Below are 25589 nucleotides of genomic sequence, written 5' to 3'. Positions count from 1 at the left end.
TTGGGTCTAAATATTAGAACCAAATCCAATTTCAATAATAATCCGATCTAATCTGGATCAGACCCAATATGATTTGACATAGAAATGCTAACTAAGCTTCAAACATTTAAATAAAATATATAATATAATTTATGTACTTTTCGTAGCGGATTCAACATGAACCAATTCCTGATATGGTTTGCTCTTGGTTAAGGAAATGCAACGAACCAAACAATCCATCATTTTTCTCTACTCATCACCTCAACTTTCAAATGTCCTCATCTCTCTCTCTATCCCTACGGACCGGGTTCATTTTTGAGTGACGAACCGTTAACTGTGAACCCAAATTGGAATCAAGCGAACCCACAAATTAGGTAACATAACCTTCTCATAATTTATCAGATCAAATCCTATCGGATCCATGGTTTCAAAACTCGTTCGAGATCGAGACGTATCGCCCGAGTTATCTCGATATCAGGTATGAACAAGACGGACGGACAAGTCCATTTTTCGAACGAGATTTAATACCCCATGTCAAATTTTCAAATTTTGAAATGAGACGTCTCAAACGTATCGAAAAACTCATATGAGATGACTCAGTATCTGGCATGGATGAGACAAGACATGAAACCTAGTTTTAAAACCATGATCGAATCAATAATCAATTATTGGAAGGAATTTGATTGGATTTTGGATCCGATTCAATCTGATCCATTAGCAACCTTAATAAGCATGCACTACGTCCACGCTTGCATGCACATGGTACGTGTCGGTATCCAAGACAAATTTGAAAATAGTGAGAATATGAAGAAGCACATCACGGAGATCATGGCGTAGATCTGAGAGCATTGAAGAGAAGCATTAGTTAGGTCAGTCAGACTGACAGATGGTATTATTTCTATCCAATTTACTTACATCATACATGTGGAGCTCGAATAGATCAGAAAGGAATTAATTTTGTTCCCAGGGCCCACTTATTTATTTATTTTTACTTGTTAATTTGATGGTTAGGATCATACTTTTAAAACTCATCAGATTGACTCGAAACTCGGTGAGTTGATTCGTGTCAAGGCTTTTTTATACTTGGCAAGAACCTCTCCTTACTACTTAGATAGAACGACTTTGATTTTTAATAATTCTGCCATCAACACAAATATTGATAAGAGTCTTGATAATATGACTCGCCAGGTGGCATACTTAATCAACTCCTTGACATGGACAAGTTTGGGAACCGTAGATTTGTATGCCTTAAGATACATTTTTTTATGGGAGAGTGCAATCATGTTTCCCGAGACATGCAGATCTATAGTTCCCGGACTCGTCATGAGTCAATTGAGTATGCCACTTGATGAGTCAAATTATCACGGTTCCCTAAAATTCAAATAAATAAAAATGTTCTTACGAGGGATAAACGCTTGACATCTCACATCTTGTTTTCGTTGAAATCGTATATAAAAACAGAAATCAATTATATAAGATAGTTCTAATTCTTTATTAGTTCTAATTCTAGCAATGAATCCTTAATTATAATCCAAGTGTTGCGAGTCATGTTGAGTCCTAGGAGATCCCATGAGTTCGCTAGCCAACTAATTACGAGCTTAATTCAAGCTTCTCCCATTAAAAGCTTATGTTGAAAGGTTCCCCAAGTGTCAAAAACCCCCCAAACCCATTTTGGACTTCAAACCAATGCAAAAAAGCCTCGAACTACACTTTAATTATCCAATTTTGTTTCACAATGATATACAAGAATTAAAAAAAAAAAAAAAAAACATTGTTATGAAACTTAGTTGTAACTAGCAAGTCAACTACTCATGTGATAAGTTTTCTAACACTTTTAACTTCAAATTCCAACGACTTAAAGAACCGATGAACTATTTTTTCACGATTCATATTTGTTATGGACCTATGATTTGTGGAGTCCGATGGTTCAAGGGCTCCAAACTAAAATTTCCTAAGCTACCATTATATAAAATCCTAACTACATTTCATCAGGTATGTATTTTTCTTTATTTGGTAAAAAGGTGTAATATGTAACAAAGAGTTTTCTTTTCATAATGGAATCGATGAGAGTCCATGGACACTATTCAATCATAAGCGAAATATATAATTTTTAATGTTTTATATGTGCTTACATCTTTATTTATTTATTTTTACATTATTCTTAAAATGATTTAAAATTCATAATCAAGAAAGTCATACTGTCTAACTGGATGGAGACATTACTTTTGGATCACTGGTCATAAAATAAATCAGAACGAAAACATTAACTGCCGAGCTATCTTAAGCAACATGGCTTTGGTGATCCCAAAAGCAGATTACTTTCATCATTCATCCATTCTTGTTCAAAGTTCAAACACCGTGAATTGTGGATTGTGGACTGAAGAGTGTTGGAATCTGTGATCTCTTTATTATGATGTTCTCTTCTCTCTGCAAATCCGTCACATAAGAAATAAAGAGAACGTGACGTACACGCACACATACATCCATATTTATATTAGAATGGGGATCTTGCTATGTTCTTAGTTCAATTACCAACCAACTTCATGTATTCTTTTGCTAACACGTGGCACAAGCTTGAGTCAATAAGTCGCTAGTGTTTGGTACATCTTCTTGATGGACCTAAAAAAAAACACACACACACACACACGAAAAATCAACCTTATTGATGATTTTTAACAATTTATTCATGGGCTTTTGAATGGGTTTATGAACATGGTCTTTGGGTGGGTAGAGCTTGTAATAAATAATTACCAACTAAACTGATCTTTTATGCACAAGAATAATGCATAGGAACTCATGTTGTACATCCTGACGTGAAAATGTATGGGAATCATAGATGCTTTTTCTCAAGAAACAAATGAAAAAAACATTTACGGTTCCTTTCCATTTTCATGTCAAGATGTGCGATATGAGGTCCAATCTAGAGGTCACTCCAGCATAACTCTCTAGACAAAGAGGTCGGCCATACATTCATTAGTTTATGGGCCCAAAAAAAGAGTGCCATGGGGCACACAAAGAAGACTAGAATTGGGAAGCTACTCAACCCCTTGGAGTATAGGGTTGAGGGAATCATAGTATGTATACATGCACAAATATACATAGATACATTCATGTATTAATGTCTATGGATGGTTTGATAAGAGAAAGTACATGAGGTTTTAATTCAACGTGTTTAGGTAAATTAATGGAAGAAATTGTTGATCTAAGATTTACCTGCTTCAATAACTAAGTTTGAAAACAAATGAGATGTGGGGCTAATGAGAATTAAACAGTTGACCAACCCCTTAACCTCTTAACCAAATTGGGATTTAAAATAATCACACAAACCGAACCTCATGTTGATAGGGATTTGAGTGTTGGTTTGTGCCAAGTGCCCACCCCTTTGTCTTATATCACATTCAAGGAATAATAATAATAATAATAATAATAAAATTTATGTGGTCGTTGGCTGTGGTAGTCACAACCACATCCATCCATGTCCCATACATTGGACCACAAGGTCAGAGTGAGTAATAGAGTTAGAAAGTAGACTCTTGTGATGCATTTATGGACCTCCTTTCGGGTTGCTAACCCATCTCTGATCTTGTTTTTAATGTCCTTTAGAGTTGTAGTCTCTCTCTCTCTCTCTCTCTCTCTCTCTCTCGGTCCACATAATAGCTGCCCAACGACCAACGACCCTCAATGTGTCAACATTAGAGTTGAAAGCACCTCCTATGCCTATTATTGGCTATCTATACTTATTCTTCACACACTCTGGTATTAAAATCTACCTCACACAAACACACTAGAATTAGAAAGACAGAGAGAGAGAGAGAGAGAGAACCCTTCTAGAGGGTGCAATGGAGAGTCAAAGAAAAACCTTCTTCTTCTTCTACTTTATCTTCTTCTTCTCTTTGGTTTGTATCAATGGTGATGCACCCAATCAGCAAAAACTTGATCGAATCTTCGCTCTCCCTAGACAACCACATGTGTCATTCTCGCAGTTCTCTGGCTATGTTACTGTCAATGAACGACATGGACGTGCTCTCTTTTATTGGTTGACAGAAGCTACCATTGAACCTGAGAAGAAGCCTCTTGTGCTTTGGCTCAATGGAGGTTAGTTCCTATATCTTACTATTGTATTTCTATTATCATTGCTACTTCTTGGGCTTGGGCTTTTGTTTTATTTATTTATTTTATTTTAGAGTACTAGACGAAATAAGAATTTACAACCTAACGCACAAACATCACTAGCATACTTACTTACAATTGATAGTAAGTCCTCAGAAAAATACTACTTAGAATGAATCTCTACCCTTCTGTGAACTTGAGTTCTAAAGCCCATAACATGGAAGTTAGTTATAATCAGGGGCGGATTTACAGTGGGGGCAATTGCCCCCACAAGAATTTCTAAAATCCATAGGGAGGTATTAATAATTTTAATTTTTTTTTAACATTCTACTGCTTTGCCCCCACAGAAGTTTTGAAATTTTTTTTATTTGTAATTTGCCCCCACAAAATTTCAACATTCTACTGCTTTGCCCCCATAGAAAATCATAAAAAAAATTTATTTGTAATTTGCCCCCACGAATACAAAATCCTGGCTCCGCCCCTGGTTATAATAGTATTTGAACTTGAAGAATCAAGGACATTAGCTTTAGTAGTAAAAAAAAAAGAAAAAAAAAAAAAGAAGAAGAAGAAAATATAGTTAAATAAAAAGGGTTTTAGCTTCTCTACCTAATTTTTCATATAATATTTGCTTAAATATTAATTTCAGTAAATAAAATATAGAGATGACTTGTCTTGAAAATCTTTCAAGACAAGTCGATAATGTTGGTGTTAATGAGACAATGTCGGCTAATTAAGAGCTCCATCTGCCTAAAGGAGTGCCCCAGGCAAGACTCCCAATTGCATGGACCCATCAAAGAAGAAGAACCATTGAATTATTGCTCCATAATTTCTCTTTTAAATGTGTTTAGTGTTTTGGGGAATTGTATTGATTCCAAAATGATGAGCAGAACTATCTATAGTTCTTAATAAATGCCCAAACCAACACTTTCTTCATCCATGTTCCCATCCAATCCACCTCTCATAATGCCACGTGTACTAACTACTCTCCAAAAATGACAAAACCTGGTTTGTCATTTGTGGGGGCAAGAGACAAAGAAGATAAACAACACCCTTACCACCCCAACTTCATCAGCGCACATTAGCTCAACTCTATTCATCCATGCTAACATACGCTAACATCAACATCATTCCAGGAAACAACCTGGATGCTGTGCAACTCTCAAGAAACAATCTTGGGTCCTCGTGATGTTTCACTTTCTGATTCCTTTTAGGCTTTTTTTCCTTCTTCTTTTTTTTTTTTCTTTTATGAAAAAAGGTTAGAAAAGTTGTCTGTAGTTTTTCTGAATTTTGTCAATAATGGATAGACAGAAGAAACATCACATGAAGTAAAATTACTTTACAGACTATTTTCCTGAACTTTACGATTTGTCTTCATAGAAAGATGCCTTTCTCTTTCTCTCCATCTCTTTCTCCTCTCTTTTTTTTTTTTTTTCCATTTTTTTCTTTCTTTCTTTCATGTTATACAAAGTTGGTGACTCGAGATATAGCTAAAGAGGAATAAAGAAGTTTACAGCCATACGTCCTTAAACACATCCACCAACTCTTCAACAGAGAAACGGAAAGAAAATGTTTTGTTTTACTTTTAACTCCCCTCTTAATTAGCATCTTAAATACATACCCCTTTTGACTCAAACAAATTAGACTTGCCTCCCTTGACGTATGACTTTGACCTTAAAAGCCACCTGTCCACTGTTTCTTCATTGATAACGGAACCATGCGCATCCAGAGAAAGATGTATTTTTCATTTTATTTTTTTTTAACTTTTACTCCCTTCTTAATGAAACAATCTTACATACCAACTTTGACACAAAAGAGTTAAACTTGCCTCCCTTGACATTTTACCATGACTAATCAAGACTTGAAATGATGACACCACAACTCTAATTATTTAGGTCTCGTTTTGGTATGGGGTAGTTTGGTAGGAAGGTTGAGGGCCTTTTGAAATCATATTATTAGATAATTATTTATATAAAAAATTATCTGATCGTTAATCTAATATCTTAGAAACATTTTAGGGTATTACGTTAAAATAAAGGGTGAATTGCCATTTAGTGAGCTGAATTTGATGAATTTACGATTCTGACTTACCGTTTATTTTAATTATCAAAATATGAATAATAACGAATTCAAAGGTTTTAAAGTGACTATCTTACAGGAATTGTCACTTTAAACCTTCTGAATTATTTTACCGTTCATGTTTTGATAATTAAAATAGACAATGAGTCGAAATCATAAATTTTTAAAAAATTGATCACATTTTCATAAACATACTTTGGCAGAGTTAACTTGACTTATGGGCAAATTGGAAAAGCTGGATATATTTAATTGACTAAAAACTAATCAGTGTTGTTGAATTCATTTTTAAATATTAAATTATATTTTATATATTAGTAATTTTAATATATTAGATGACTCCACACCAACGGCCACGTGTCACCATTATTTCTATCCCCTCCTCTAATGACTGCAAAATATCCTGAGGTGATGAGAAAAAAAAAAAAGAATAGTTTGCTCAAATTAATTAAGTATGAAAAAAATCCACTGAAACCATAAATTTAAAACTTTTAAAACTCATTCACATCTATGATTCCTACACACTTGAGATATGAGGTACAATCTTGAGGTCACTCCACCACGACTCTTTTAAAAATATTGCTTGAGTATTTGAAGATTCGGCCAAGTCAAATAGGTTTTGAATGTTTGATATAAAATAATTATTTTTGGGTGTTGTTAATATGTCGAAGGCACATGTTAAGATGCATTAAATATATCTCAAAAAAAAATAATAATAAATTGTATAAAATACCTTTAAAAAAATTTCTTCCAAAAAGATTTTGAAATTCTTATTTTTAATGTGTATTTAGGGCACATGTTAACAAAACCCAATATTTTTTTACATTTCAAATAAGAGTTACGATAAATTGACTCGAAGTTCACTTGGTTGAATGGGCATGTGCACAGAATTATAGATCTTTTTCTTCGGGATACACAATGAAAAAGATACATGATTCTATGCACATGTCACCACATCAAACGAGTGAATTTTGAGTCAATTTATCTTAGTCTTCAAATAATTATTTTGTTGGTAAGTAAGATTTTATGATTGAGCGTTTATTAACTGACGTTTTAATAAGAAAAAAGTTATAATTTATCATATATAAATTTATTTATTTAAAACGATCAAGATGTTTTGATTTGTGGGAGATCAAATAATTCATACGAGTCAACTCGGTCCACATGCAAGCAGAAACGAGATACCGGATACTAAAGACAATGAATGAAATAGATTTTTTTGTTGTGGGTCCACATGCCTGCATGCTTGCCACGTGGAAAATTGGGTCATGCACTCATCCATTTAATGATGGCCAGTCAGGCCAGAGTTGAACCTATGAAAACCTATACATATCTATCTTCTAATCTACGACTCTACTTCCCAATACAAAATTTACTCAAACAGTTACAGTTAAAAGTTAGTTGGATTCCGTTGCAATTTTAGAACAAAACTATCTAACGTGGCAATCTCAATCGACTATTTGATGTGACAAGCTCGAAAATTGTTGATCTGTGCCTCGTCGATATATATACAATTCCCTTGGGATACATTTTTTTGGGGGAAGTGCAATTCTGTATATCAAAGAGCACATATCTATGATTCCGAGCTTGTTATGTCAGGGTAGTTGATTGAGTTTATCACGTGCGATAGTCAAATTATCACAATTCTTACAAAAACTCTCTTTACGAGAGTTAAAAATTACTTGAATAAACCTAATTTTATGAATCAAGTTACCGTGACTAACTTAGTAAGATTTCAAATCTTATTATGAGTTATTGGGATCATGTATGATTAAATTATCAATCCAGCAACATTCACATATATATATTTCATGAAAAAACTCAAATTTAAAAGAATTTTTTTTTTAAAAAAATAATATCTTTTTAAGTTGATAGTAGATATTGAAAATGAATAACTACCGAGAAAAATGGTTTATGGTTATTGCACGTTGCCATATCAGCACAGTGTTGAAGGTAGTATGTCATTTTAGAACGATTGAACTTTAAATGTAGTTAATGTATCCGAATGATGCATGATAATATCATAATATCATTATTAATTATAGAATAAACTAAATATAATAATAAAATATAAAAAATGAATTAATTAATGGGCTTTGTTATCATAGGGCACACGTAAAATGTAATAAATACACTTTGGAAATTGGAATACGAAGGTATGTTGGTAAAAAATAATTTTTTTCAAGGATATTTTTAATACAAAATCCAATTTTCAAAGTGTATTTATTGCACTTTAATATGTGTCTTAAGGGTATACGTTAACAAGACCCTTAATTTATTAGGGATTTCGTTAACGCAAGTGTCCCCTAGGGTAAATATTTAAATGCATTAAAACACCTAAGAAATAAGCATTTCGGGATAGTTTTGGTCAGAAATAAATTTTTTAAGGCCATTTTAGATAGTAAAATAAGTTTTGAAGGTGTATTTAATGCAACTTAACATTTGCCCTTAGGACACACGTTAACAAGACCCTTATTCGTATATGAAGATGAGAAAACTCAATCTACACCTGATTCTATTGATTTTGGTACATATTCTCCCTTGAAGTGGGTCTTCTAAATAATTTTATCATTTAAAGACTTAAATACCCTCCATTCAACATATTCTATGCTAAATATTTAGAGAGATTATATTGCCATTCCAACTTTTACTTAGAACACCCCTATTCATAAAATATTAACAAAGAATTGGTAACACACATCTTAAGGTGCTCTTAGAAAAAGTTGGTGTGGCAATAGAAGCTGTCAAATTTTGTATGGCCGTGATCTGACACACACTCACACACACACACACCCCATGTGAATATTTGAAACCTTAATAACATTAGAGAGAATATTCTCTCCAGAGTGGAAAGTAATAAAAAAGAAACTTGTAGGGTAGCTTATGGGATTCCTTTTTGATAAATAGAAGATAAAAGAGGCTCCAACGAAATACAATCAAGTAAACTGATGGGTAATCTCTAGCCATTGGATTTGAGTACTTTTTATTATTGGTTTTATGAACCATTGTAGATTAGTCGATCAAATCTTGAACTCAATTGACCCCCCTAATCCATGGATGTTGGGCAACCCTTAATGATCTTGCACTCTTATAAACTGATCGATGATCTCTAACCATTGGATTACATGGGCCAAATGAACCCATTGTCAGTGGGCTAGGAAGAGTGCATTGTAAAGCCCACAAACGAGATCAAAAGCCCAATAATGAGACGACGGGATTCGAACTCAAGAAATAATGGATGTTTATTACAGAGACCTTAGAGATAATTCATCATTTATTATGTGAATTTGATTATATTTTATAGAATGAAAATCGGTGGTGCAGGACCAGGTTGTTCATCGATTGCTTACGGAGCATCAGAGGAAATTGGGCCTTTTCTAATCAACAAAACTGGTTCATCTCTTTATCTCAACAAATACTCTTGGAATAGAGGTAATCAATTATGTTGACCCCTTAACTTTTTTGATAATTGCACTTACCTCCCTTATTGTTCTCTAAGGAGCTCATTTACTCCCCTTCCATGTACAATTCCGTCAACCAAACAGTTAAAAAATGATTTTTATTTTTATAAAGACCATTTTACCCTTTTTAAAAATATTCTTCTTCTTGGTAAACAAAAATATCATTGTGAAAAAATGGATTCATATGTAAGAGTTAATGCTGGCATTTTTAATTATTATTTTAAAATTTATTTTTTTGCAATAAAAAATAAAAAGAAAAGGGTAAAATAGTAAACTAACATCTGAATTTTAACACCGTTAGCAAAAAGGGGTGGTAATTGCAAGTATCAAAATGTTAGGGGTCAAAGTTTAATTTACCTTTTTTTTTTATATTCTCTTTCCGTGATTTTCATTTGAAACAATCTCTAGACACTTGTGAACACACCTACTCTTGATGAGCCATAGTTAAAAAAGATACAAATCTAGTGATCATAGCCGTACGATTGGTTGTGGACACTCGTATGTCAATCAAATGGATGAGCATGTACACCAATTGGGTTGCAAAATAGGCTTGGTCTAGCTTTGTTTAAATTACGCACAGGCCCATAAATACTCATGGGCCGGGCCATCTTCAATTCTAACCCTCTATGTGCACCTCTGAGTAGTTTTGGGTAGGGGTGCAATTTGGTTCGGTTTGGGGTCAAATTGGAACCAAACCAACATAGGTCAGTTCCACTAAATAAGAATCAGAACCAAACCAAATTTCATTAGAATCAAACCAACCTAAATTGAACTAAAGTTGGTTTGCTTCCGGATTGCCAATATTCTATAAATTATAAGTAATATTTTTTAATGAAAAAACAAACATGTAATAAACATAAGATTTCATACAATAATCACTAATATATTTATAAAAAGTCATTAGTTTATCCATAAAAAACCATTAATCTATGTCCTAACACATAAAATAATTCATAATAATTATTATATACATATATATTTATTTATTGCATAGGGGTTCGATTCTCGGTTCAGTTCGGTTCTATACAAGTTTGATCTGAGAACCAAACCAAATTGATCAGTTCTCTATTTTCATAACCCAGAACCGAACCACAACTTATTCCAAATCAAACCAAAACTATTAGTTTGGTTCGATTCTCGATTTGAACCGGACCAAGTTGACCCCTAGTTTTAGGATTCTATATGTACAGCTTCTTTGAAATTCCAATTCAAGTTAACTCAATTTTATCTTCTTTTCTCTGTATTTTTTTTTTCCAGAAGCAAATATTCTATTTCTCGAATCACCAGCTGGTGTTGGTTTCTCATATACAAATACAAGCTCCGATCTTAAAGATTCTGGGGACAAACGCACGGGTAAAATGCAAAAGAATTCTCCATTTTCCTATATAAATTTAGTTTAATTTTAATGTTACAATGTATTATAATTAAATTATATTGTTTCAAATTACAATTTTAAACAAATAATTGCCTACGACAATTATGAACGTTGGTAACCATGAAATTATGCAATTAAAGAGTTATTTTGAATACTTGATCTAGAGAAAAAATTTGAGGTGATTGAAGCATTGTGCCATGTTGTGCTCATGTCATTATTAAGTAAAGAATAATGATTTTCTGAACCCCCCCCTCCCCCCCCACGACCCCCCTCTAACATACACCCCCTTAAGTGGCATGTGCAAGAACCATAGATCTTTTTCCTTGGGATACACAACTGTACATATTTATGGGGATTTGTAGTTGTGTATTCCGAAGAAAAAAATCCATGATTTTAGTCCATGTTACGTCCAAGGGCGTATGTCAGAGGGGTGTCAGAAAATCACGACTCTCAAGTAAAACATTGATGATTTGGCTAGATGACCAGGTTTCTCTTTAATTCAACAACGACAATAACAATAAAAACTTATTCAAAAAAATTTGGGGTTGGTTAAATGAATCGTGTTCCTCTATTTCTCTTAAAATGCACTAGAACAGAAGGAAGAAAATGGTTGACCACCAATGTCAAAGTGTTCCTCACTGATTCGATTTACCATTTTTATGTAGCCAAAGACGCGCTAATTTTCATGACAAGATGGATATCAAGGTTTCCCCAATACAAATATAGAGATTTCTACATTTCTGGAGAGAGCTATGCAGGTAAATTGGGTCACAAAACTTATCTAACATGTATATGATAGCTTAATGTGACCTACTAAATGTATTAAACTCGATTTTTTCTTGTTTTTTTATAGGACATTATGTTCCTCAATTGGCGAAGAAAATCCATGATTACAATAAAGCTTATTCAAAGCCCTTCATCAACCTTAAAGGGTTCATTGTAAGTTCTAAAAATAAGATTTATAAGTTAATTTCAATGCCAAAAGCACTTTTGAGGGGGCGAAAAACAAGAAATTGTACTGAAAATTCTTTGATAAAATGAAACCCTAGCAAAAAAAAAAAAATTGGATTGAAGAATTTGGAATTAATTACAGGTGGGGAATGCAGTAACGGATAACTACTACGACAGCATTGGGACGGTGACATATTGGTGGAGCCACTCAATGATATCGGATAAAACCTATCGATCGATCCTTTCCCTTTGTGATTTCAGGTCTTCAAAGACCTCTGAATCTTGCAACCGTGCAGTTAGTTATGCGATGAATAACGAGTTTGGGGATATCGATCAATACAGCATCTATACGCCAACATGTACGGGTGTATCGACGAATAGGAGTACACGATCGATCAGGCTTAAGAACACACTTCTACGTCGACGTGTTTATGGATATGATCCATGTACTGAGAATTATGCTGAGAAATACTATAACAAGCCTGAGGTGCAGAAGGCATTGCGCGCCAATTTGACTGGAATTCCATATAGATGGACTGCTTGCAGGTCTCTCTCTCTTTGTTGTCTTCTTGAATTCACACACACACACACATACACATACACACACACACTATGACATAGGGTAATTTACCAAACATGCCCCAAAAATTGAAAAATTATCAAAACAGTATACTATTCATTTTAATTTTGATAACGATAAATTACCATTTTCAAAATTAAAATATTTTACTAAAATGGTAAATCTTAAAATGATCAATATTTTAATACCAAAAATGCCCTTTTACATCTTTTTATAAAACAATATACATATCATTGGCTAGTTTAAGCAAACAGGCAGAAATATAACTATTTTAGTACAATAATGTTTACTTCCAAGATTTAGTTTATTTCAACACTCTGCGGTATTGTAGAAAATATCCGCTGTCAATGAAGACCTGAAAACTAGTAAAATCATCATCTTTGTTAGAGTTAAGATATTGCAAATCAATAACCAAACTTACAGATTTAAACCCTAAATATGCACATTTGTTTTAACCATGAAATTTGTGGGTTTTCATATCTCCGTCGACCCTAAATATTTCCTACAATGTTGCAGAGTGCTGAAATAAACCAAATTTTGAAAAGAAACATTATCATACTATGAATTATGCTGAAGTGACCTCAAGATTGACATCGATTCTCACTTTGTTGATGTGGATGTGCGTAAGGAACCATAGATGTTTTTCACCAAGATATAAGGGTAAAACATATATGGCTCTTAGCACACCTCTAAGTCAGCAAAGTGAGAATCATTGTCAATCTTTAAGTCACTCCAATATAACTCTATTTCTATTTGTTTACTTAAACAAGGGATATGTATATTATTTTGTAGAAGAAGTTAAAAAGGCTTCTTTTTATATATAAATATATATATATAGGTGGGGTTCCTACGACCCCATTGCAATACACCGTTTGTCTTATATGGGTAAAAATATTTGGAATGGGCTGATTTTTTGTGATGATGATTTCTGTGATGAGGGGATCATCCTCACAAAAAATCAGTCCATTCCAAACATTTTTGCCCATATAAGACAAACGGTGAGTCGTAATGGGGGTCGTAATAACGCCATCCATATATATATATATATATCAAAATACTATTCATTTGAAAATTTTCCATTTTGATAAAGTATTTTAATTTCAAAAATGGTAATTTATCGATTTCGGAATTAAAATAAATAATATACCATTTTGATAATTTTTCAAATTTACAGTGCTGAACATGGAAGGTTCATTAATTTGTATCTCATATTTTGCAAATAAACACACCCTATATAACAAACATGGAAGGTTAATTTCATGGGTTAAGTTATGTCTTATGTTTTTTCACACACACGCACGCACACATAAGGTAACAAGCATGGAAGGTTTAATGGTTTATAAATGATATTTTGCACTCAAACACACACAATGTGTGAAAGAATCAAAATAGCAAAGACAACCCAATCGCACAAAATACATGGATTTACGTGATTTGGCAATGTGCCTACATCCATGGAACAAAGCAAGAATAATCACTATTTTTTCATAAATTTAACAAACCTAGAGATCTCTATTAATATAACCAAGTGTTATCAAAACATGTAAAACTCCCCAAAACAGAAATCCGCCCAAAAACAAAAAATCCTAAAGAAAATATTATACAATTGTCCTTTTCGTACCTGTTAAAAAATTCGTAGCGCAACAGAATTCAAAATATTTACAGAACAACACACACCATGTGACAAGCATGGAAGGTTTAATGGTTTTTTTGTTTTTTTTATATGATATTTTGTAAATGGCAGTGATGTTCTCATTAAGAACTGGAAGGATTCGCAGTTTTCAATTTTACCCACATACAAGGAGCTGATTGCGGCTGGCCTCAGAATCTGGGTTTTCAGGTAAATCAGTGATCACATTCTAATCTCAAATGCTCATCATTATTCTAAGAAAATAAATGATTTTTAACGGGTATTTTACCGATAGTGTCATGCCCGTTTCTAAAACATATATCATATAGGGGACATCTCCTGTTTAGTAATGGAATTCCTTTTTAAGCCAAACAAATTACCTATTGTACTAGCATTTACATTTTACCAAATTGGGTAGATGCAAGAATAACAAATACCTATTTGGTAAAAAAAATTGCAATACCTTATACAGGGGTCTATATATATTCCCTATGTGCCAAATATTTTAGAAACATGTAGACATGATAATTTTGGCTTCTTGACATTAATAATTAATCTCTTGTGTGCAGTGGTGACACGGATTCGGTGGTTCCTGTTACTGCCACTCGATTCTCCCTCAACCATCTCAATCTCACCACAACGATTCCGTGGTATCCTTGGTACTCAGGCGGCCAGGTCTATATAATTCTCAACTTAGATTAACACGAACACATTGTTAGGGGATTATTCCTATTAAAACGATTTTGAATTTGTAGGTCGCAGGATGGACAGAGGTCTACAAAGGGCTGACATTCGCGACGGTGAGAGGAGCTGGCCATGAGGTTCCACTCTTCCAGCCTAGACGCTCATTTAGTCTTTTCCAAGCGTTCTTGGCTGGCAAAGAATTACCAAAATCTTAAGAGATCATTAAAAGGAGAGAGAAAAATACTTAAAAAGTACCTTGTAACACTAGATTTATTGAAGGATTGATCAACTTGGAGCATAATTGATTGAGGGATTCAATACTTGAAAGAGGATTCAGAAGAGATCAGAGAAACATGGGTAAGTGATCCGCATACAAACCATGGGAAAGTTATCAAAGTTAGTTTATTCTTTTTAAGTTTTAATTTTACATGTTTGAACATTTTCATTTTGATTTACATTGATATTGTACTCATCTTTCATGCCAAAATAGATTAATGAACTATACCATTTTTACTTCTCTAATGGAAGTCTTCCAACTCGAAATTTCCTTCTTCTTCTTTTTTCTTGAGGGGAGAGGTGAGTACCAAAATAGTCATGTATATTGGCAAAATCATGTATAATTGATATTTTTATTTTGGGTGGGGCTCCGTTGACTTAAGAAATGACATAAAATCTTGACCGTGTAAACAAAATCCAATGGTTGAGATTTTATACATATCTCAACAATACATATCCTGATAATACTTATCTAGAGGATAATTTTCAATGAATGGATTTTTTGTTTATTCGGTCGAGATCTTGTGTTTTTGTGTTTTTTTTTTTCAATTAACTTAAGTCAACCCTTTTCTTTTTATCAAAATGGGTTATTTTTGTTCACACAAATTTTTTATTTTACATTTTTTATCCCATGAGAACAGAGAACTTTAAATAAATGATCATGGTTTTTATACAGTTATTATTGGGGAAAAACACAGAAGTAGATTACCATTTATTTAGGGTTTATTTCTGGTTGATATAAAGGTAAATTCACTAATTAGGTAACTTATTTTTTTGTTGGCGTGGGGGAAGGTGGGGAGTAAGTTCATTTGTATGAAGGGTATCAGCTATAAAGTTAAAATTCAAACTAATGTCCATTTTGGAAAAAACATGAATATATACGAAAATGGGTATATGACCCTTTTGATAAACATTTCAAAGATATAGTTATGGATACATTCCACCATCCCAAATTGATTCACAGAACAAGTTCGTACTGGATTCGCATAAAAGAGCAAACCCATATTCCACCCTCCTGTTTTGGTCAATAATAGGGGTATCAACCATGGTTTTAAAATTCGTTTTAATGTCTCATCTCATCCATCTCATCTCGGATGAGTTTTCCAATAAGTTTGAGTCTTCTCATTCAACAATGAGACAAATGAATCATGGTTAGTTTTAAATTTCATCTCATATATTTGACTTATCTATCCGTCTCGTTGGTGAACGATACCGGCTATTGAGATGTATCGGACGAGATTTAAAACCATAGTACCAACCCACGTTTTGACCAATATTAGAGATATCGATTTATTTTCAACCTAATGACTCTTCTTCTTTGAGATTAATGTAAATGACTTAAATGCCATGAAACCATTAATCCACTTAAACTAATTCTCAGGAATCCAAACTACTTAAAAACCTTACATAAGAGTAATAATATATTTATTTCTTTATTTATCATCCATTTAATCTTTAAAATACTATTCAAATTCAACAATAAAATTATGGAATATTTGCACACTTGCATTCAAAGATCACATAATCCTAAAGCTTTATTCAACTTTTGTAAGGTGAGTTTCCCATGATAGTCAAATGTAGAAAAAACTAAGTTCACGAGTGCACAAATCCAAGGCATCCGGACTCCACACTTTTAGTCTTTTTTAAGAGCAAAGCAAACGAGTTACAGAATAACACGACTCCAAGACTCATCTCTTCTGACTTAGAAAAAGGCCCATCTTTAGCTTTACAAATGCATTTAATGAAATTCGTCGTATATTGCCCACATCCACCGACTCGTCTCTCGCCAGCTTTGAATTTAAGCTGATTTGCAACAAGCCCCTCCATGTTTTGATTAATATTTGAGATACCCCTGTGTTTTCAAACTCATGACACTCCCCTGATGGCTTGACTTACATACTCTTTGAAAGACTAATAGAAAATTATCTAAATGCCCTCATTTTTAACTTTTTAGTTAAAAATCCTTTGATTATTCCCTCAAAATTATTCATTTTCCATTTTAAGATTTTATCTTGTTTAATATTCAAAATTTCAATAACAAGATAAGCCATTTTAGTTTAGAAGAGGAGGATTTTTTAATATAAAAATTAAGTATATTCTACTAGTTGTTGAAATCTATAGAAGTCCATGGACTAACCTAATTCATCTTCATAAAATTGACTTGTAAGGTGAGGATTATCCCAGATTTATATATTGTCCAAAGTCATGATACCTAGACGATGTAAGATTATCACTTTTACACTCCTCGTCATAAGTAACGTGTTTCTTACATCCTTGTGACTGCTATCTGATATCACATAAAAGCTCATGTACTTATTCATCGTTATGAAATCAACTTGTAAAATACGAATTGCCTCAGATTTATATATTGTCCAAGGTCATGATACCCAGATAATGTGGGACTATTGCTCACAAAGACAAGATTGAATAAGTAAAAAAAATTATTTACCATAGATGTTAAAAACTTGAAGATCGATAGATTTTGGAGAAAATCAAAGAGTTTTAACCGATATGATTGACAACGGAGGAAATTTAAATCATTAATTTTGTTTAGAAAATGGAAAGGTTTGTCAAAATCACCCTTATTTTTTCTTTTATTTTTAATTAATTTAAAATCAAATTTCTTAAATTAATGCAATTGAACCCATCTTCAATAAATTGAGCTGGGAGCCTCTTTTCACGTTTTCTACCATCACTCGCTAGTTATGAATGGGACCCACTTTTGAGATATTTTAAGCTTTAATTTATTTTACCAATAAATCAGTCACACAGTAGAGTACTCCATCATCAATAAGAAACACGTGGAACGCATCTGATGCTTATTCCTTTAATATCAGTACGTCCCTCATTTCTATGTAGACATCTAATTGTACCCTGCCCTGCTTATTCTTTCATGCCACGTGGCGAAATACCTGAACCACTTCTTACTTGTGGGACCCACAACAGTTGGGTGGACCCTTTTTTAGCTCAAAATGAGCTGGATTCGAGTGGTCCTTTGGCTCTGACTGCCTTCTTTTCCATACATAAAGGGTATTGAACCGACCAATCATAACTGCTATCGTACACTACGGTCGAGAAAAGATCTGGTACACTTAAGATGTACGATAGTAAGTTACATAACATAAATCAAGTGTTAAATATGTGATTGATATTCATATACAAGGAAAAGTACCAAAACGGTCACGAGTGAGTCTAAAATTACTTATTCAGCTTTGTTTTTAAATATTTATGTAAAGAATCATGTATGTTTTTGGTATTTATTTATGGATTTTGTTAGTTAAAGTGCAATAAATACACTTTGAAAATTGGAATCACAGGGTATTTTTGTAAAATATAATTGTTTTAAGAGTATTTTCGTTGCAAAATCCAATTTTCAAAGTGTATTTATTGCACTTCAACGTGTGCCTTGGGGCATACGTTAACAAGACCCTTTATTTATTTTTATCGAAAAGAATACCCATTGTGTGAAGATATTTGCAATATTTTCATTATTAACTTATTTTTATGGTTGTCATGGATTGATTATACCTGAAATCCTATCTATTCTGATCCAATAACTTTGGATTTGGATCGAGTAATTGTGTTATAGTAAGGATCCGATTTGATAGCCCATTGGACAGATTTAGGATCAATCATGTCATGATGCAACTGGTTCTTGAGTTGATAAAATGTGAGAAAATATACATTTTATTTTATTTAAATGCATGAAGTTTATTTACATTCACTATATTACATTGGATTTTATTCGATATGGACCCGATTCGAATGTTATCATACCAGATTTGGAACCTAATGTTAAGATCTGATAAAATTTTGATCCAATGTTCTAGGTTTGATTTGATCCTCCGACCAATTGGACCCTGGTTGATCTCGATTCATTTCGAACTTAATCCATAGACAACCCTACTTCTCACGAATTAGGGATGTAAAGGTAAATTCAACTAAATAGATACCTATTTTGGAGATTTGTTCATTTGTAAGAATTTAAAAAAAAAAAAAAAATAGAAAAATAGAAAAAGCATAACGTTATTTCAGTTCAATATTCGTATAGAAGATGCCCATTTTGGCAAAATCAACACCAAAACGAAAATATGGCCCTTATATCTTCGATATCTTGTAAAAAAAATCTTTGATTTTCTTTTTTCAAAAATTCTATCTTCTTCAACCTTGTTAAAGTAAAAAAAATTATACATAGTTATTTGATAGTCCTTTGTTTTTCGGAAAAAAAAAAAAAAAAAAAAAAACCTTGCCCTTCATCTCTTTGATTTAATTGGTAAGATCTTTCAAGTCAAAATTTTATGTTCTTTCTACAGGCGATCTTGTCACCCTAAGTTGAATACGAATTTATTGTTAAAAAATTTACAATACAAACTGATGAATCAATAGGATGTTGTCACATGTATTGAAAAAACACTTAAAATCTAAAAACCACTAAAAATCCAAACTCATAATCGTTCAGAAATATTCTCTCCACCAATCCGTCACCCCATCTTTTTTTTTTTTTTTCAATACACGTGGCGTCATGCCATTAGTTGATCAACTTAACACAGAAATTTCTTTACAGCAAATTCGTACTCCCTTAAGTAGTAAAAAAAGCGAGAGAGAAGCTTTTGGAAAGAGGGTAAAAATGGGCTATTTTAGTCATTTTTTGTTAATCTTTCATATAAGAATTTAGTCAAAAGAAATGTTATTAATTTGAAAATGTAAGGAGGGAATCTGAAATATTTACAAAAATCTGGAGTGGTGTCTCTAAAATACCATTTAATATAATCCGTGCTATACTTCTATAAATAAAAGACCTCTTATGGCTTCACCTCATCAAGGCTTCTTCTTCTAAGGCCAAAAGATGGCTAAATCACTCTTTCTTCTTCTTCTCTTCATCTCTCTTTCTCTTCAACTATACTTCTTCACTCCTTCAATGGCTAAATCTGCAACATTTTTACAAGATTTCCATGTCACATGGTCTGAAGCCCACATCAAACAGTTGGGGAATGGAACTTCAATTCAACTCCTACTTGATCAATCCTCTGGTACCAAAAAAACCCATCTCTCTCTCTCTCTCTCTCTCACACACACACACACACTAACACCATTTGTCTCTTTTTTTAATATTTAATTTTTTTTGAAGGATGTGGGTTTGCTTCAAAGTACAAATACATGTTTGGACGTGTTAGTATGAAAATCAAGTTGATACCAGGGGACTCTGCTGGGACAGTAACAGCCTTTTATGTGTGTATTTTAAGAATTTTTTTTAAAAAATTTATTTTTGATTTTTATTTTTTATGATTTTGATTATGTGGGTATTTTTTTGAATGTGTTTTTAAAGATGAATTCGGATACAAATGAGACAAGAGATGAGTTAGATTTCGAGTTCTTGGGGAACAGAACAGGGCAGCCATACACAGTTCAAACTAATGTATTCGCAGGTGGGAAGGGTGACAGAGAGCAGAGAGTGAACCTATGGTTTGACCCTTCAGCCCAATTCCACACGTATTCCATCCTTTGGACTCGCCATCACATTGTGTAAGTCACAGAGAGTCTTTCTTCTCTTTCCTTAATTTTTTTTTATTACTTTTTTCTATGTTTTTGTCTTTTCGATTAAAGTGATATTGCCAGGCACATATTTATAGTGCCACACAGATAAAGTTCCTTGGAGAGAGGAGCAAATCAAAATCACTTCACTAGCAATCAAAATTCATTGGAGAAAGAGCTTCTATTACCACACCAACTTTTACTAAGAGTACCCCAAGATGTGTGTGATTTCATATGAATTGGTGTGCTCTTAGCAAATGTTGGAGTGGCAACATAATATCTCTTTATCTTTAAATGTCCCTCAAATATTTTTCATTTTATTTTTTAGTATTAAAATAGTGAATATTTTATTATCATTGCATAATGAGATCTTTGTATATAAAAAAAAAAATACTTAACTATGGTAGAGTACTTTAAACCTTACTTTTTCTTTTCTTTTCTTTTTGGCTTTAACATAAAAAAGATATATTAATTGAGGGAACTTATGAAAAAATATGATCACGAGGTTGTTGATGTCCCATCAAAATATTGGACGTTAGCACTCTCTATTCTTATTATGACCCATTAGATTCTTTTAAGGTTGGATCATGACCCCTTGAAAATAAAAAAATAAAAAATGATAATTATTATCCTACCAAGACTTAGGTATAAATCCGTGTAATTATAAATATTTTCATGATAAATCGATATGTGGTTTGTACATGACTGGTGTGGCAAGGTTCTGTGCCCTTACCACGTCAGATGCGTACAAACGATGTATATTTTGCCACGTCTATTTATCATAGTAGATGATTTCTTTTGTTGCTGGTGGATAAAATATTTTTCTCTTATTTTAAATTATTTTTATTTTATGTAAAAATTTAAAAAAAATAAAAATGACCTTGGAGATAAGGTGATAGTGAAAGGGTGAAGAAAAGTTGTGACTATCATTTACTAAGGAAAATCTGTCTTTGTCCCTTAAAAGATTTACTATTGGTTGATTCATAACTTTACTATTCATGATCAGATGGCCCAATATGATTCTTTTGCATGTGACCAAGTGTCATATTCCATCACTATCATTGATTGATTGATTGATTTGAAGAAATAAAACGCGCCCATGTCTCCATTTAATACAAAAAGTTAGGGCACCTAGACACCATTGGACCACTAAATAGGCCAATGGCAAGGTGCGTCATGTCGGTTCCTCCTTTTGTAATTCATACCGACACACAAGAAGGAAGCTTCGACTCATGGTGGTCATCTAATTTTCTATTGCTTAAGCGAAAGTTACTAACAAAATTAGTTTAAATTTTTATGAGTCATGCTGGAGTGACCTCAAGATTGTATCTCATATCGCACATCCTAACATGAAAGTGTGCAGGAACCACAAATATTTTTTAATTTAATTCTCGATGAAAAGCATCTATGATTCTTACACACTTTCACGTCAAAATGTGCAATATGAGATACAATCTTGAGGTCACTTCAGCATTATTTAATTTTTATTTTCACTAAAAAAAATTTTGCACATATTATTGTTCTGTTTTTTTTTTTTTTTTTTTTCAAAATTTTGTGAAAATGCATGATATGGCTAATCATTTCAAACATGGGAAATAATCAACTATAGACCCAATAAAAAATAAAAGACAAGATTGTTAAGAAAAAATTCATTTAATGGATATCAAATCTTTGAGATAAGATTTTGATTATGATGAGTGAGAGTAGGCCCAAAATTGAAAACCATAACCAACATGGAATGGATTAATATGGGCCATGGGCCATGACTAATCTTACATTGAGGTGATGGGAGTACTTTTGGAATATAGTAAAGGTTGCTTTTAATAAATGTGGAGACAAGATGGAAGTTGGAGGCCATCAAGGCATAGTTAGGGTTTAAAACAGGTCGTGTTTGGGCCGGATATGTTTTTACCCATATTCATATCCGGATTTTTTTTATTCGGATTCGAATCCGACTCAGAAACTACTAATTTAAATCATATCTGATTTTTCTTTTTTTTATTAAACCTATATCTACATTCTATCTGTCCGAATTAATTGATTCAGATCGGTCAAATCAAATAATTATAAAATAATTTATTAAAAAAAATGACTTAAATGTAATTTATTAAACTGGTCTATTTGAAGAATGATCTTTGATCATATTAAGGTGTAATCTTCTAGACCTAATGATGCTCAATGAACTCTAACCTCAAATAGATCATCCATCACAAGATTACTCAATCAGAACCGTCCAATCAGATGGGTACTTGTTGAGTAAAAAGCTATCACAAATTCATACTGATTGGAGAATCTTAACCGTCCGATCTAATGCCAAAAATCCTGATGGGCTGTCAAAGGTGGTCCACCTCTTAATGTGTTTGTGGTGTCGTTGTCGTTTAGTGGTTTGACTTGTCATGATCACAAGAATGCTGGTGGATTACACCAGAGCGATTTAAGACTTTAAGCACCAATAATGTTCCACTTCCTAGTGGGCCCCAAACCTCCACCAATCAAATAATTTATTTTATGTGGACCACTGGTTATAACGTTAGGGTGTGTGCATGATTACTTAGAAATTAATTTTCCAATAAATGGGCCCAAGAATTAGATTTCATCAAAAGCTATGGATGGGGTAGTCGTAACAAATTTTAAAAAAAATTAGGATTTTCCAAGAAAATTGATAAAATATTCGAAAATGGTTTTCCATTAAAATGGTATTCCTCTTGAGTTTTAGAGGAATTTCTGCCATTTTAATCCTATTTTACTTCGTCCTGACTTATCTTGAAAATCAATTTCTCTATACCTTAGCTTTGGAATGTAAATCTTGTTCTTCTATTTAATTTTGTCCAGAATCATATCTTCTATTATTGAAAGTCTTATTGATACAGGTTTTCAGTAGATGATGTCCCAATAAGAGTGTACAAGAACAACGAGGCGAAGGGTGTACCATATCCCAACTCGCAACCTATGGGAATATACTCGACACTATGGGAAGCCGATAATTGGGCGACACGTGGAGGATTGGAGAAGATTGATTGGAGTAAGGCCCCTTTCTTTGCCTACTATAAGGATTTCGACATTGAAGGATGTACAGTTGGTCCAACCCGGGCAGGTTGCAGCTCCAATTCGAACAATTGGTGGGATACACCATCGTACCAACAACTTGACGCTTCTCAGGCTAGAAAATATCGGTGGGTCAGATTAAATCATATGGTCTACGATTATTGCACCGACAAAACGAGATATCGGGTCCCACCACGAGAGTGCTTAGCTGGAATTTGAACCTAGATTCTCAGATTATGTTAATGTGAATAATCAAGTGATGGGTCCATGGGTTATGGAATAAGGAGGTAGGTGGGGATTGGAAGAATCATGAGGGTTAAAAGTGTCTCTTTTTTACCTCTCTTTTGTTTTCTCTTGTTTTTATTGTTTTAGTTATGTAATGTTTATTATGTTATTATTTGATTTTAAGTAAAGTTTATGAGATCTTTCTTGTAATTATTTTGAAAACAAAAGGGGGAGGGGGAGGGGGAGGGGGAGGTGGAGGTGGAGGGGACCCATATGTCAAATATCCCCATGGGAAATGTGAATTATGAAAGTGTTGAACATGGGTATTTTGGTCATTATGTAGAGGTGTTGGTGGGACATGTATGTATTTAGCTTTATTCTTAGGGACCACATGTGGTATGGATAGGTAGTCTCTTTTGGTCCCTGCACTTTTTTTCTCCTCCATTAAATTGGTGTGTCCAAGGACTATAGTGTCTGAGTGGTTTAAAAAAGAATTGGGTACATAATGGGGCACCAGCTTATGGTGATACACATAGGATCTGGATCTTTATCGTCCGTTTGCTATGGGTCGAATTTGGATTTTGGGTTTGCCACTCTAGAACGAAAATCCGTTTCCCGGTTCACTATTTTGATTCTCTTGTTTGTACATATAATTTAAGCATGGAAACCACTAGGAGTTAGTTAAGACGGTAAGGCCGACTGGATTTACTCTCCAGGTCACACCTTTAAATTTCTATGTCATTCCACGTAGTATGATATATTTAACTGATGTACACGTACAGATAGATGGTACGTTCAACTCGTCAAAGTAAAAATAATAATTTAAGCATCGAAGTTGTAACTTCAATTATAATTTTAAATATTTTGTGAGAGTTGAATAGAAAAAGAAAATATATATATACATATAGATTGATTTCTCTTTTATATGGAACACATTAAGAAGAAGAAAGATACAGAGATTTAATAATAAGAAATTTAAATACATATTGCATCTCCACTACTTGGTACATTGAATTCAACAACCTCGAATGACTGAATTCACAAATTGGTTAGTATTGGTTAGTATGGGGTTCGCTTGATTCTATGAACCCAGAATGATGAATTGGATCGTATAATACTGATTCACAATTCGATCTAGTAGGAATGAATTTAGTAACGTAGATCTCCGTTTAGGATATTGGACATAGAGAACACTTTACGATCCAATTGATGAACTTTTCCCATATTTTGAATAAGAGAGTTCCCCCAACTAGACAAAATCAATGACTACACTCTACAAGCGAGCCAAAAAATTGCCGATTAGGAAGCTTGGTTGTTGCCATGGAGTGGTTGTGAGGTACCAGGACCATGAAGACGACTAAAATTCATTAACAGCCCACTTTGTGGTAACTTTCACTCTTTTTTATTTTTTTTATAATTTTAACTATAGTGTCTTAGTTAGACGAAGGGCTGGCTCTGATATCAAATGATAGGAACCCAACCAAACAATAAGAGCTCCTAGGTGTTGCGGTTGGGAGGGTTAAGCCGGTATCGCTTTGGGGAAGTAACAATGACATGGCCCTAATGTCACGGCCCTATTCTTTCGAAACGAGGTCGTACGGCGCAAGGGGGTCAAATCCACTTGCAAGCCTGTAAAATGATCGTACACCACACACACGTAACTAGCAA

At 33.3% G+C, this 25589-nt stretch overlaps 2 protein-coding genes across 3 annotated transcripts; both read left to right on the top strand.

Moving 5' to 3' along the window:
• Positions 1 to 3634: 3634 nt before the first annotated feature.
• Positions 3635 to 15365, top strand: LOC147392746 (serine carboxypeptidase 24-like). Of its 2 annotated transcripts, none has more exons than XM_086455040.1 (9): positions 3635 to 4074; positions 9487 to 9555; positions 10881 to 10976; positions 11664 to 11756; positions 11852 to 11937; positions 12092 to 12495; positions 14274 to 14369; positions 14729 to 14834; positions 14915 to 15365. In XM_086455040.1, exons 1-9 carry the CDS (start codon positions 3819 to 3821, stop codon positions 15056 to 15058), a joined length of 1350 nt encoding a protein of 449 aa, XP_086311166.1. In that variant the 5' UTR covers positions 3635 to 3818; the 3' UTR covers positions 15059 to 15365. The 2 variants fall into 2 exon arrangements, with proteins under 2 accessions (XP_086311166.1, XP_086311165.1); XM_086455039.1 differs by having other exon boundaries at positions 3636 to 4074; positions 9487 to 9594.
• A 4560-nt stretch (positions 15366 to 19925) lies between these two features.
• On the top strand, positions 19926 to 24117 carry LOC147392745 (putative xyloglucan endotransglucosylase/hydrolase protein 6). Its single transcript, XM_086455041.1, has 4 exons — positions 19926 to 20149; positions 20248 to 20348; positions 20446 to 20642; positions 23522 to 24117. Exons 1-4 carry the CDS (start codon positions 19966 to 19968, stop codon positions 23913 to 23915), a joined length of 876 nt encoding a protein of 291 aa, XP_086311167.1. The 5' UTR covers positions 19926 to 19965; the 3' UTR covers positions 23916 to 24117.
• The last annotated feature ends 1472 nt before the right edge of the window (positions 24118 to 25589 follow it).

This window comes from Akebia trifoliata, chromosome 10 (genome assembly GCF_017979445.1).
Source record: "Akebia trifoliata isolate Shusen 1 chromosome 10, ASM1797944v1, whole genome shotgun sequence".
In the NCBI taxonomy this organism is placed as follows: domain Eukaryota; kingdom Viridiplantae; phylum Streptophyta; class Magnoliopsida; order Ranunculales; family Lardizabalaceae; genus Akebia; species Akebia trifoliata.
This window is presented reverse-complemented; position numbering and strand designations above follow the sequence as displayed.

Coding starts and splice junctions, on each gene's coding strand:
- LOC147392745 (XM_086455041.1), top strand. CDS start 19,966: ATGGCTAAATCACTCTTTCTTCTTCTTCTCTTCATCTCTCTTTCTCTT. Junction 20,150..20,247: donor CCTACTTGATCAATCCTCTG/GTACCAAAAAAA, acceptor TTTTTTTTGAAG/GATGTGGGTTTGCTTCAAAG. Junction 20,349..20,445: donor GGACAGTAACAGCCTTTTAT/GTGTGTATTTTA, acceptor GTGTTTTTAAAG/ATGAATTCGGATACAAATGA.
- LOC147392746 (XM_086455039.1), top strand. CDS start 3,819: ATGGAGAGTCAAAGAAAAACCTTCTTCTTCTTCTACTTTATCTTCTTC. Junction 4,075..9,486: donor TGTGCTTTGGCTCAATGGAG/GTTAGTTCCTAT, acceptor TCGGTGGTGCAG/GACCAGGTTGTTCATCGATT. Junction 12,496..14,273: donor TATAGATGGACTGCTTGCAG/GTCTCTCTCTCT, acceptor TGTAAATGGCAG/TGATGTTCTCATTAAGAACT.